Below are 14,872 nucleotides of genomic sequence, written 5' to 3'. Positions count from 1 at the left end.
TAATGACACTTGTTCAGGATTTCTTTTTGCTTCTCTACATATGGGACAGGCCTCTAGAAATGTAATTGATCATTGTTTACAAGCCTTTAATGCTATGGGATTGCCTAAACTCATTAAGACAAATAATGGGCCATCCTATAATAGCAACAATTTTACTTCATTTTGTAAGGAATTTGGTATCAAACATAAAACTGGAATTCCTTATAACCCCACCGGACAAGGAATTTTTGAACATGCTCATCGCACTCTGAAAAAGTGGCTTTTGAAAATGAAACAGGGGCAGCTTTACCACCCCCCAAAGTCACCAAAAGCACATATTGCTTTTGTCTTGTTCATTTAAAATTTCTTGCAAACTGATGTTAAAGGTCAGTCTGCAGCAGATTGCCACTGGCATCTAGTTATTTCCAGTTCTTATGCCATGGTTAAATGGTGGGACCATTAACTAATATGTGGAATGGTCCAGACCCTGTTTTAATCTGGGGAAGATTTGTGTTTTATACAAAAAGTTCGATGGCTGCCTGAAAGACTGGTTCATCAAGTGGACACAGATCCTGAATCTTCTAGTAAGTATGATTTTAACTTTCTTGATGGCTAAAAATCCTTTTTAGCTGAAAAAGTTAATTTGGAGCACAGCCTCCACTTTCAGAGAATCTCCTCCAGCTTTCCTGCTAATTCTCAAAGCCAGCTCCTGCATAACTGGGAGGTCAGAGTTTGGGCTTGATTGTTGCTAATTTGCAACTGAATAAAGTACCTGGGCTTCCACAAAGAAGCTTTTATCCTGTTGCTTTTCAACTATCTCCACTTTGTTCTTCAAGAAGGTCCATCTCTCCTTACAGCCTGAATTCAGCAAGAGTGCAGCCTCCCCTCTAGCAAGCGCGGGTGGCAGAAATTACTCAATATGAAGAAGCATATTCAGTATATATTGTGGCTTTGGTCTGATTTGGGAATAAGGTGTGCTATGAGGGGTGGTTAGCCAATGACGGGCAACCAGATTTCAGAACTATATCAATCTAAGACAGAGGTATATGCCAAGAGGCTGTGGTTTATTAATAATACACCACAGAGCCATGTTTCTGCAAAATAAACACAAACAAGCTGCATATATTCTCCATGGAGGATAAGAATAGTTTGGAAAATCTAAGCTATCCCAAGCCAGACGTGGCCGCCAGCCAACCATAACTCCCAGGCAGGACTATAAATTTTATGCCTCAGTCCAGCTATTTTTATTATATAATCAGGGAGGAATTGTAGCCTCCCCCAGCCTCAAGCGGGCTGGTACAGACCATGTTGCCACTGAGGTGGGGTCACCTGTGGTGCAGCTTTCCAAGTTGGCTGGCTTCTTTTGAAGTGACAACTGCTCTGAGATTCTGCTACCTGCTGAAAGGCTGAACCTGTCTTCATTTGACATTCCCTAATAAGCAACCAGCCTAGCAACTGAGTGCTGACAGAATGGCTCCAGGCACCAAGAGTGGACTGGCGGGGGTAGGTGGGGGGGGGGGCTTCCCCCTTATAAGCACAGTCTCTTAATAAACTCGCAGGTCTTGATCAGGCGTTTGTCTTGGCTCCATTATCTTTCTTGCTGTCTAAGTCTCTTTCAGTCCCAGCCTGCTTCCCAGGTGTAACCAGTTCATGTAGGCCACAGGCCGGCTTACAACAATTCAGTCCATTTAGTCATCAAGGAAATGAAACCAAAACAAACATATTTACTCACCAGAATGGCTAAGATCAATAACTTAAGTGACAGCACATGCTGGCAAGGATGTGTTCAAGGGGAACATTCTACCCTTGCCAGTGGGAGTGCAAACATAAAATAGCTTTGGAATTCAATTTGGTGGTTTCTTAGAAATCTTGGAAAATATCTACCACAAGACCCAACTCTACCTACAATTCCTTGTCATATACCCAAAGATTTTTCTGCCATATCACAGGGAGAATTATGTTCACAACAGCTTTATTCATAATAGCCAGAAACTGGAAACAACTTAGATGTCTCTCAACTAAAGGATTGATAAAGAAAATGTCATACGTCTGTGCAATAGAATATTAGTCAGCTATTAAAAACAAATACATCATGAGTTTTTCAAGCAATTGAGTGGAACTTGAGAATATCATCCTGAGTGAGGTAACCCAGAACCAGAAAGACACATACAGTATGCACTCACTTATTAGTGGACATTAGCCATAAAGTACTGGACAACCATGCTAAAATCCCCAGACTCCAAGAAACTGGGTAATAAGGAAGTCCCAAGGGAGGGTACATGAATCTCACTCAGAAGGGAAAACTAAATCGCCATCAAAGGTGGATGTAGAGAGGGAATCCTTAGGAAACAGGTGAGGAGGTGAATGGGGATAGTGATTAAGTTTTCAGAGAGGGGGGCAATACAGAGAGCTGGGAGTGAGAATAAAAATCAGTGGGGGAATGGGGGCATTTCTGGTGACTAGCTGAAGACCTGGGAATGGAAAGCATACCTAGAGTTTATGGGGATGACCCTAGCAGAGATGCCTACCAGAGGATTATACAGGGACTAAAGTGGCAGGACTTCAAGAGGAGAAAGTGTTCATCATTCCACCCACAAAACATTAAATGCAAATTTTGTCTTGCTTACAAGATATGCAGGGATAAAGACCGTGCATAGACTGAGGGAACACCCAACAAATAACTGCCACAACTTGAGGCCCAGGATATGGGAAAGAGAAAACCCCTGACATTTTTAATGATACTATCCTATGTTTGAAGAAAGGAAACCACAACTGCATCTTGAGAGGCTTCATCCAGCAGTGGACAGAGACAGATGCAGATACCCATAGCCAAACATCAGGAAGATCCTGGGCAAATGTGGAAATATGGAGGATAGAAGGGAACAAGTAGGGGGTCAAAGATACCACAAGAAGACCCACAGAGTTAGTTAACATCGGACCATGAGGGCTCACAAAGTCTGGGCCACCAACCAGGGAGCATGCAGGAGCTGAACTTAAACACAATGTGGAGCTTGGACTTCCTGTAAGTCCACTAACAAGAAGAGAAACAGCTGACTGAGGCTATTTTCTCTACCATAGGATCCACTTCTTCCTACCTATACTGTCTCTTAGGGCGTCCTTAGGAGAGGATATGCCTAGCCCTGCTGGGGCTAGATGTCTCTGGGTGGGGTTGTACACCAAGGAGCTCCCCTTGTTTGAGCAGAAGGGGGCAATGGGGAGAGAAATTTTAAGGGTGGAACTGGAAGGAGTAAAGGGAAAGGGGCTGTGAGTGGTATGTAAATAAATGTAAAGAAAAACAAAATTGTAAAATGTGATAAACAAAATAGCCACATATACTGCAAGGAAAAGGATATGAGAGAGAATAGAGTAAGGAGAAGTCTTATAACTTGAGATGGTGGTCATATTGGTCTTGCATAATTGCTGTGAGTATATTAGGTTTCACCAAACATGAGATTACTCTTTAGCAGAACATTTTCTTTCCAAGCTGTCTCTTGATAGCACCCTTAATCTCATTATTCCTGAGGCTGTAGATGAGGGGGTTCAACATGGGGATGACCACCATGTAGAACACAGACACCACCTTATTCTGGTCTGTGGAGTAGCTGGACTTGGGCATCACATAAATGAATGTAATGGTGCCATAATAAAGAGTGACTGCAGTGAGGTGGGAGGTGCAGGTAGAGAAGGCCTTGTGTCTGCCCTCAGTGGAGTGCATCTTCAGGATGGTGATGAGAATATAAGAATAGGAGACAGCTATGACAAACACTGTGATCACAGTGACTGAACCAGCAGAAAATGAGGTAACAACTACAGAGACACTCACATCAGAACAGGAGAGTTCCACCAAAGGAGCCAAATCACAGTAAAAGTGATTGATCCTATTTGGTCCACAGAAGATAAAAGAAAAGAATGAAAGGATGAAGGAAGAAGCATTAAGAAAGCCACCTATATAAGATCCCACGACTAACTGGATACAGGACTCTGTAGATATTTTTGTGGAATAAAGCAGTGGGTTGCAGATTGCTACAAAGCGATCATAAGCCATGGCAGCCAGAAGAAAGCATTCAACTGTCCCAAAGAAAGCAGCTAAGCCAAACTGAATAGAACATGCAATGTAGGAGATGGTATTTTGCTTTACGAGGAAGTTGACAAGCATATTGGGTGTGACAGAAGATGAAAGGCCCATGTCAACAGAAGCCAAGTGACTGAGAAAAAAGTACATGGGGTGATGGAGCTGGGAAGAGACTCTGATGAGAAGGATGGTGCTGAGGTTCCCAGACACAGTCACCAGGTAGATGCACAAGATGATGGTAAAGAGGATGACTCTGAGGATTGGGCCATCTGTTAATCCCAGTAAAATGAACTCTGTCACTGCAGTGTGGTTCCCATCCTGCAGGAAAGCCATGGGATAATGTAGCTGCTGCTAGATTAAGGCTGTGATGGAGACAGATATAGGGAGGGATTTATAAACATTTCATTCAATTTTATTTCATACAGACACTGAGCGCATTACATACCAATTTGTTATTCAAAAATTGAATCAACAATTAATGTTTTACTCAGGATTCTCATTGTCTATTCATTTCTGCACAATAAGTTTTTCAAGCTATTTAATCAAATAAGCTAGAAATGTATAACAAATAATAAGGAACTTTTATTTATGATGTTTATAATAAAATATTCCTTTATCTTTTTTATTCAATGCTATTTTTTCTTTTTTTATTAATTTTTTACACTCCATATTTAATCCCCCCACACTGATCCACCCTCCAATTGTTCCACATCCCATACTTAATTTTCATTAAGTTAAAGATTTAAAATCTTGAGATTTTGCCTGGTGAGTTGGCTTGTCAGATAATTACTCTTGCCTTCAAGCCTGACACATGACAGCTAGTTTTATTCCTTGAACTCAGTGGTGAGAAGTGAGAACTAACTCCTGCATGCTGTCCTTTGAAACAGCTATGCTATGTTACCAGAACCATTCTCTTCACAGAAATAAAGGGATAAATTAACATAAAAATATACAAGCCTTTTCAAAATAGAAATGCTTATTATAACAGATGATTAAAATATAAAATTATGGGATTATACCATGAAGACTTAGTCCTTGCTAAATTTATTTGACTGCTTACTTAATCACCATCATAGGAATGTTGAAAATATATTTGTATATTTTTATTTTTATTAAATATTAATTACTTCTTTTACTTTTTCAGTTTTTCAAAATAGGATTTCCATGTGTAGTTCTGGCTTTCTTGCTATATAGACCAGGCTGGTCTTGAATTCACAGAGAACTTCCTGTATCTGCTTCCTGAGTGCCAATATTAAAGATCTGTGTCACCAGCCTTCAACTTGCAGTTAAGTCTTTTATAATTTCCATTTTACAGTAGGAAACACTTTTATTTGAGTAAAGTTATAAATATGAAGTAAAATGTTGTGGAATTCAGAGTTTGCTCTTGGCTAAGCACACTGGCTGCACTTGCAGAGGACCTGCCTGAGTCTGATTCCCAGCAACCACTGGTTATTCACAGAAGTCTGATTTTACAGTTCTTCAGACTCAATGCTTTCTTCTGGTCCTCATGGGCACCAGGCATTCACATGGTGCATGTATGTACAGAGGGCAACATTCATATGAACTAAATAAAAATAATAAATTTTCAAAAGAGTATTAGATATGAAAACTAGGTACGTTGAATTCAGTCTTTTACTGTTAGTAATCACATTATTAATGAACAGTCACAATGTGGTTCAAACCATACACAAGTCAGGGAAATACAGAAGGGCATCATTTCAACTTTTCTATGGTTAATACATAGAAAGGTGATTTGTTGGTGATGTTGATCACAAAGTCTGTAAAACTGAATAATCGTCACATTAAATTTACCAATCTGACCTCCAGTTGTAAAGTCATTAAATGTTTTAAATTCTTCTAAATGAATCATTGTTCTTTAAAGTAATTTGAAATATTAATTTTACCATCGTATAAAATATAAATATTTAGCATATTACTAGTAATAACTTATTTAGATATATCAACTCCTTACCCAGTGTCACAGTGTTTTCTAAGTGGAGTGTGTCAGAATGAATTCATATTATTTTCAGCAGAGGACACTACTCAATACTAAGCCTCAGAAATTGAGAGGTTTACACAGCAATGAGCAGATTGACTGTCATCCCTCACATTTTATACTTACATCTTCATTTGTCTACATTGATACCTGTAAGGCTGGCTCATTCAGTCCATGCACAAAGCAGGTCTTGTTAGCCTTTGGATGAATGCTATGCATTTACAGCTTTGAAGGTCATGTTGGTTTGTGGTCTTACCAATGGATATATAATTTAAAATCTATGAAAACTTATTTTTATGCCTTATCAATCTGAATAATTTACTAATAAAATACAAGGTGATTTTTTGAAAGTTTGTTTCCCCTGTCTTGCATGATTCCATCTGACTTGTTTCTCCACCATGTTTATAAATACAGTACATTTCAAAAAATAGAGTATCTCCATTTACCAACAAAGTCAAACTCTTACCTCTTGAAATAAGAACTCATTTCAAAGTAAGAAGTTCAATCTTACTACGATTTTATAGCTGCAAAGCTGTTTCTTACTGTCATTGTTTGTCACTGAGGATAAGTCCCTGCAGAGGCTCCAGATTCCAGTGTGAATTCAAATTATCAGCAATCATTACCAATATCCCAGTGAGTACTGAGCCGATCATTTAACACAAACACGATTAATTTTCAAAAACTCTGTTTATTTCAAGCAATTGCTTGTTTTCCTCTTTGTATGAGTACTGATACACTTTCATTAGGTAGTTATGGGATGTACATAATAACAAATTTTATTAGGTGAATATTTGTGCAAGTTGATACTTGTTTCAGGTTAGTTCAAGTTAGTAGATAGTGAACCAATCATTAAAATGGACTATTTTGTCTTCTTTCAATATGCATCAGTTTTCTTTCATTGTTTTAATGAAATGATTAATGTAACATGCTGTATTAGGTACTTTGTTGAGTATAGGCAAGGATGTGATGTGAAGTTGAATAACATTTATTTAAAGTGTTCACATTTTTATAGTCAAGAATTTAAAACATTATGGTTAAATGAAAAGTAGTGAGTAGAAAGAAGTATAGATAATTTCCAGGTAAAAGTAAACATTTCATAATTCATACCTCAAACTGACAGTTGGTGTCAGCTTATATGATATAGTGTAGAACAGAAAGCATAATTGACTTAAAGAGTCCCCTTAGTTCTCTTGCTAGCCTTAATTCCATTATGTTAAGAACAACAGTTGATAAATGGAACCTCATGAAACTGAAAAGCATCTGTAAGGCAAAGGACACTGACGATAGTTCAGAATGGCAACCCACAAATTGGGGAAAGATCTTCACTGCCTTTGGGAAGATCCTGAGTTCTAATCCCAGCAACCGCATGGTGGCTCACAACCATCTGTAATGAGATCTGACACCCTCTTCTGGAGTATTTGAAGAGAGCTACAGTGTACTTACATATAATAAATTAAAAAAATAAAAAATATATAAATAAATAAAGATTTATTTGTTAATATAAGTAAGTACACTATAGCTGTCTTCAGACACACCAGAAGAGGGTGTCAGAGCTCATTAGGGATGGTTGTGAGCCACCATGTGGTTGCTGGGATTTGAACTCAGGACCTTCATAAGAGCAGTCAGTGCTCTTAACTGCTGAGCCATCTCTCCTGTCTAAATAAATCTTAAAAACAGAAGAAGAAGAAGAAGAAGAAGAAGAAGAAGAAGAAGAAGAAGAAGAAGAAGAAGAAGAAGAAGAAGAAGAAGAAGAAGAAGAAGAAGAAGAAGAAGAAGAAGAAGAAGAAAAAGAAGAAAAAGAAGAAAAAGAAGAAAAAGAAAAGGAAAAAGAAAGAGAAAGAAAAAGTAAAGAAAAGGAAAAAAAAGATGTTCAATATTGATAGTCATCAGGAGAATGCAAATCAAGACAACCCTGATGTTCCACTTTTCACCCATCAGAATGACCAAAATCCAAAACTCAGATGACACACAGACTGAAGGAAAATCCATCCAATTATCTGCCCAACTTGGGATCCATCTCATAGGCAGACAACAAACTCTGACACTATTATTAATGTTATTTTATGCTTGAAGACAGGAGCCTAGCATGACTATCCTATGAGAGGACCTATCAGCAGCTGATACAGATGCAGTCAACCATTGCAATGAGATTGGGGACTCCTATGGAAGAGTTAGGGGAAGGATTGGATGAGCTGAAGGGAATGGTAGCACCATACGAAGACCAACAGTGTCAACTAACCTTGGCTTCTTGGGGCTCGCAGAGAGTAGGCCACCAACCAACAAGCATACATGTGTTGGTATGTGGCCCAGGTACATATGTAGCAGAGAACTGCCTTTTCTGGTCTCAGTGGGGGAAGATGTGCCTAATTCTGTATAGACTTGATGTCCCAGGAAAGGGGGCTACAGGGGTTGTGAGCTGGAAGTGGGTTTGTGGGTGTAGGGGGCAGGAGGTGTAGGGTGAGGAGCACCATCTCAGAGGCAAAAGGAAAGGAGGATAGAGTGAAGAACTCTTGGTGCGGGGATCAGGGAGAGTGGCAACATTTGGAATATAAATAAATGAAAGAGTAAAAAAGTGACATCATGAAATTTGCAGACAAATAAATGTATCTAGAAAAAGAGTTATGTGGGTGAAATAACTCAGACCTAGAAAGATAAAATAGTATGTATCCACTCATAAGTGTATATATACTGTTAAACAAATGATATCTAAGCTACAGTCTAGACCTAGAGATTAATAAAGAGGTATTCTTTAAGCTCACACATGAATCTCCCTGAAAAGAGAAACATAATAGGTGTTATGAATGGACTATGGTATTTGGTTTGAATGGGATCTGAAAGATCATATGGAGAGGGTAGAGGGACAATACAGTAGCAGGGGAGATTTCATTGAGACACAGCTGGAAGTGAAGGGCATTTGAGGGATGATATACAAACCTAGTGGAGTGGAAACTTCCTAAAATATATGAAGGTGATCCTAATGAAGTCTCCTAATAATGGAAGATACAGAATCTCAACCAGCCATCTCCTGTTCCCAAATAAAGCTTCCAAGTGTGTCTGGGTTGTATTTAATTGAGTTGTTGGCTAAGAAGTTTCCATGGAAATTCCCAAACAATGAAAAGTGTTGCTAAGACAAAGAGTTGTTCTCCACAAACAGACAGTAGGACACTATTGCCAATGACAGCATGCACACAACACATTGAAGATGAAGAAGTTAATCTGGAGCCTACATGGAGTCTTCATCCCTGTGTTCTAACTTATTCAGTGTAGGAAGGAACTTGCCAGGCAAAAACAAACAAACAAACAAACAAACAAACATAAACACTAACTCAGTCACCAAACCTTTGACTTACCATCTTTCCTGCCTAGAAAATATGCTAGGGCAATGATGGAACAGCCAACCAATCTCTGATTAGACATAAGACCCACTCCATGAAAAAAAAAAAAACTTATATCTGACAGTTCTTGGGTAACCATGAACTAACTAGAGGGTAGATATCTCAGAGACCTCTGGTAAAACCAAATAAACTTATCTACAAAAAATCAACAAAATAACTTCTAAAATATTCTGCTATATTCATAGATCAGTGCCATATTCAGTCCTCATCAGAGAATCTTTCTCTGGTAGCAGAAGGGAAGAGATGCAGAGAACCACAAGAACACTCACAGAGTGAGTAAATTAGAGGGCTCCCCCAAATCTCTTTACTCAGAGCTCAGAAAAACCATAGAAGAGGCAGAAAGACTGTAAGAGCCAGAGGGAATGGAAGGCACCAAGAGAACAAAACCCTCTGAATCAACTAAGCAAGGTAATATGAACTCAGGCATCTAAGACAGATCTAGCTCTCCCTCATCCAAAGAGACTGACTCAATATGCACAGAGACAATATAGGTCCACACCAGTTCCCCTGCATATATCACAGCTTTTAGCTTAGTATTTTTTGGGAATCCTGACTAGTAGAACAAGCAGAATTCTTGTGGCTGATCTTGGGACTCTTCCTTCTGTTGGTTTTCTGTGTCTAACTTTGATATGATCCTTTCAACTTTATCTTATTATATTTTATTTTGTCAAGTTGGGTGGTTATCTCTTAGAACATTGTTCTTTTCCAGTGAGTGGAAGAAAGAGTGTAACTGGAGGAGAGGGGAGGTAAGGAGAAACTGGGAAGTGTTATGCAAGGGTTAACTATTATAAGGTTAAACTATTATAATGTACTATAAATGATTTTATTTTTAATAGAAAGAAATAATTTTTTCAAAATAAAAACTAATACATACCAAAAGTAACTAATGGGTGTGTTTTACTTAGGGTTTTACTGCTGTGAGCAGACACCATGGCCAAGGCAACTCTTATAAGCACAACAATTAATTGGGGTTGACTTATAAGTTTAGTGGTTCAGTCCATTATCATCAAAGCAGGAGCATGACAACATCCAGGCAAGCATGACGTAGGAGGAGATGAGAGCTCTATATCTTTATCTGAAGGTCTCTAGGAGAATGCCGCAGACCCTCTTGTTCCCTTGTCTGAGTGGAACAGGTCTCTAGTCACAGGTGGGCAAGGAGTTGGCGGGAATTGACAGACAGACTCGACACGAGGGAGTATGTATCTGAATGTAATTTGTCAAATCAAGCATCAAACTTTTTATATAGAAGAAAATAGTTGGGTGACACACCGGCAAGGAACAAAGAGGTTACTGGATTCTTACACAAAACAGAGGAATGCAAACAAGGAAGGACTGGCAGGAACCAACTGGGGTAAAATTCAATGTTAACAACTGGGATCAAAAACAGCTCCACCTAAAGTCCACTTAATCTTAGAAGTCAGGGGCAAGGGCTTCGTGCCCTTGCCATAGTTCCTACTCTAGTCTATTGTATAGTCCACCTTTGTAAATACTTGTGTATGGGTGTAACTCAGCTATCTATAGTTCTAAGTAACTTCTCTGGTTCCTCTTTAGGTCACAAACTTCCTTCTTCCTAGATAATGGTAAATTTCTGTGTAGGGCAGTGACTTAGCTATCCATCCCCAGGGTCGGATCAAGGACTGCCTAGAATCTAACTTAGCTATAGGTCAAAATGTCAATCCTTCGGAGCACTTGTAATAAAGCAATATTAAGGAAAAGCACACAGATCCATTTGCCAACTAAAGCAAGGACATTGGAGCATTCTTTATAGAGGATGCCACGATTCCAGGAGACTAAGTTTCCATGAACTTTTTGCCTCAGGACAGCGCCCAGGCTTTTGAGGCCTGTCACGCTTGTCACTACTGGAGTGGATTTAGCAGGAGAAGACTGGCTCCCAGGCAGTTAGGAAGAGGGTCTTAAAGCTCATGCCCACAATGACACATTTCCTCCAACAAGGCCACACCTACTTCAATAATGGCACTTCCTAATACTGCCATTCCCTGGGCCAAGTATATTCAATACACCACAGGAAGCTAGTATGTATCATGGATTTACATATAATTTGTCTGTAATTTTCACCATCCTGATGGATTTTCAGTGAAATTTTAAAAACAAGATAGATACTCAAGATCTCATAATCTCATATCCTATAAGTCACGTTCTTATAAACATAGCCTTACTTTAAGTTGGCAATTTATTGCTATTTGTCCTTATTGTTGAGGCACAGATGATGGCAGATAATGGTTTTCCTTTTCTCTTGATATAGAAATTGTGTGATTTTATATTAGAATTGAGAGTTGACTGGTGTGTTAATAATTAAGTTAACATTCACTTGTTTTATGATGATGATGGTGGTATTATATAGATCATCTTATTCAAAAACAAGACACTAAGAGTTTTTAAAAGTAAAGTAATGGTGGTTTTCTGTCATATGTGTCAGTTGTCTAGAGTTCCATTGATTGTCAGTGACAAAGCAGCGTACTGATCTCAGACATGTGTTGGTCCATTTTCTTGGTAGGCCTGCCTAATACCTTGTATACATGGCATAATAAAGCTGATATTAGCTCTGATAATATACATTACACATATATTTTTAAAAATATTTTTGCTAACTCTGAGAGTTTCATCCAGTTCATTTTGATCATATTCACCACTGCTTCTGTCCATATTTCCTCCCAAATAACTTCATTAATAAAGAACATTTCTCTTTTCTGTGTAAAAACAAATAATGCGTTCAAAATCAGAGCTGTTATAATTTATGTTGATATTGGATTCATGTGTATTTATTGGTATTGTTTTTCATGTGTGACGTTTCAGTGTCTCCCTTGCAAATTAATAGGTGACAAATTTTAAACACACATAACATGAAGATAGAAGTGGCATCATTTTGAAAAAATGAAAGAAACTAGAAAAAGAGAACATAGGAGAGAGTTATAGAGAATATTGTAAATACCATATACACTTCAAAGAAATGTAATTATGAAATCACAGCTTGCCAGTATGAATTGCACTAACAAGTTGTTATTGTTGATGTCTTCAGAGTGACCTTATTGTTTATGGTACACATTTTGATCATGTTTCTTCTCCTCTATTTTCTCCCAGAATGTCTCAATTTCCATACCTAACCAATTTTCTTTCTCTTCTCCCCTTCTACCTCTGCCCTCTTCAGTCATCTCGTTGCATTTTACCTTTTTATTTATTTATTTATTTAACCAAAACTCTGGTCAAAACTTTCCTATTTGGACAATAGTGGCGTGATGGTTATGGGTGCAACGAATTACTTTCTTATTGAATTTCAGGCTCATTCTGCTGGTAGAAACTCACATCTTATACTGTAGCCCAAGAAAAACCCATAGGAGGGGATGCCACAGATCAAATTATGGAAACACATTGTATCGTCTGTTTAAATGGATGAGATATTACAAACTGTTATCTAAACATTTGTATTTACTGATAAATAGTACTACTTCAAAGTTCTTTTATTTTTTCCTGTTGACCAGTATAGTATGGAGAGACACATAACTGGTCAAGCTCCCAACAACAAGTAATTGTGCACTGCTGTGCTGCAGTGGATCATCCATCTATACCACTCCCTTCAAGACTCAGGGAACAATCTGTAAGGAACAGAAAGATAATGTAGAAACTGGTAGGAGGGTGGAATATTGTGTAACTATTTCCCCCTAACTGAAGTATACCATCTAGGAGAAACAAAGGCTCATAAGACTTCTGAAATAACAGAATGTACCAAATATTATGAAGTAAAAAAAAAACTTTTGAAAAATTATCTTTAATCTTTTTTGACAGTCTAGTCATTACCCCCCTGCAGTCTGCCCTCCTATAGTTCCTCATCCCATTCTTCTTCCTCCATGTCCAAGAATATGTCACTACCCCTCAAACCCACAAGGCCTGTCCATTCCCTGGGGCCTCAAGGTTCTGGAGGGTTAGGTGCATCTTCTTTCACTGAGTCCAGACCAGGCAGTCCTCTGCTGTATATGTGTCAGGGGCCTCTTACCAGCTAGTGTATGCTGCCTGGTTGGTGGCTCAGTGTCTGAGAGATCTTGGGAGTCTAGGTTAGTTGAGACTGCAGGTCTTCCTATGGGGTTACCCTCTTACACAACTTCTTCCAGCCTTTCTCTAACTCAACCATGGGTGTCCTCAGCTTCAGTCAATTGGTTGGATATAAGTATCTGCTCTGCATCTGTCTCAGTCAGCTGCTTGTTGAGCATCTCAGAGAACAATGATACTAGGCTCCTGTCTGTAAGCACACCATAGCATCAGTTATAGTGTCAGGCCTTGGAGCCTCCTCTTGAGATGGATTTTAATTTGGGCTAGTCATTGGACTTCCTTTCCCTCAGTCTTGTATCATTTCTGTCCCTGCAGTTCTTTTAGACAGGAACAATTCTGGGTTAGAATTTTTGATTGGAGGATGACAGCTCCATTTTTCCAATTGATGCCCTGTCTTTCTACTAGAAGTGGATTCTTCAAGTTCCCTCTACCCATTGTTGGGAATTTTATTTAAACTCCCTCCCTTTGTGTTCTGAGAGTGTCTCACCTCCAAATGTTTCTGGTGCATTCTAGGGGGTTCCCCTACTCCCTACCTCCTGAGGTTGCCTGGTTCCATTCATTCTGCTGGGCCTCAGGGCTTCACTCCTGTTCCCCCCAATACCTGATCATGTTCCTCTCTTCCCTTCCCTGTCCCCATTCCCATCCATGTCCTTCTCTCGGTCTGCTCCCCATGATTGCTTTCTTCTCCCTCCCAAGTGAGATTGGGGCATTCTTCCTACATCATTCCTACATCATGTGTCGATGAACCCCATTTTCTGTATCCATTCTTCTGTTGTGGAACATCTGAGTTGTTTCCAGCTTCTGGCTATACTGATAAGGCCACTATGAATATAGTGGAACATATGACCCTGTGGCATGGTGGAGCGTCTTTTGGGTATATGGCCAAGACTAGTATAGCTAGGCCTCCTGATAGATCTATTTCCAATTTTCTGAGGAAAATCTAGATTGATTTCCAGGATGGTTGTACCAGTTTGCAATCCCACCATCAATGAAGGAGCATTTTCCTTTCTTCACATTCTCACTAATCAGTGTTGTCATCTGAGTTTTTTACCTTAGCCATTCTGGTTGATGGAGGTGGAATCTCAGGGTAGTTATGATTTGTATTTCCAGAATGTCTAAGGACTTTGAACATTTCTCTCTCTTTCTTTCTTTCTTTCTTTCTTTCTTTCTTTCTTTCTTTCTTTCTTTCTTTCTTTCTTTCTTTCTTTCTTTCTTTTTGTTTTTTTTTTTTGTTGTTGTTGTTGTTGTTTTTTCGAGACAGAGTTTCTCTGTATAGCCCTGGCTGTCCTGGAACTCACTTTGTAGACCAGGCTGGCCTCAAACTCAGAAATCCATGTACCTCTGCCTCCTGAGTGCTGGGATTAAAGG

The 14,872-nt window shown here is 39.0% G+C and overlaps 1 protein-coding gene across 1 annotated transcript; it reads right to left on the bottom strand.

Moving 5' to 3' along the window:
- Positions 1–3,439: 3,439 nt before the first annotated feature.
- Olfr494 (olfactory receptor 494) lies at positions 3,440–4,384 on the bottom strand. The gene has a single exon (NM_146737.1). The coding sequence runs from the start codon at positions 4,382–4,384 to the stop codon at positions 3,440–3,442; it is 945 nt and encodes a 314-aa protein (NP_666948.1).
- Positions 4,385–14,872: the final 10,488 nt, after the last annotated feature.

The sequence above is a fragment of the Mus musculus genome, chromosome 7 (genome assembly GCF_000001635.26).
Source record: "Mus musculus strain C57BL/6J chromosome 7, GRCm38.p6 C57BL/6J".
Classification (NCBI taxonomy): Eukaryota; Metazoa; Chordata; class Mammalia; order Rodentia; family Muridae; genus Mus; species Mus musculus.
This window is presented reverse-complemented; position numbering and strand designations above follow the sequence as displayed.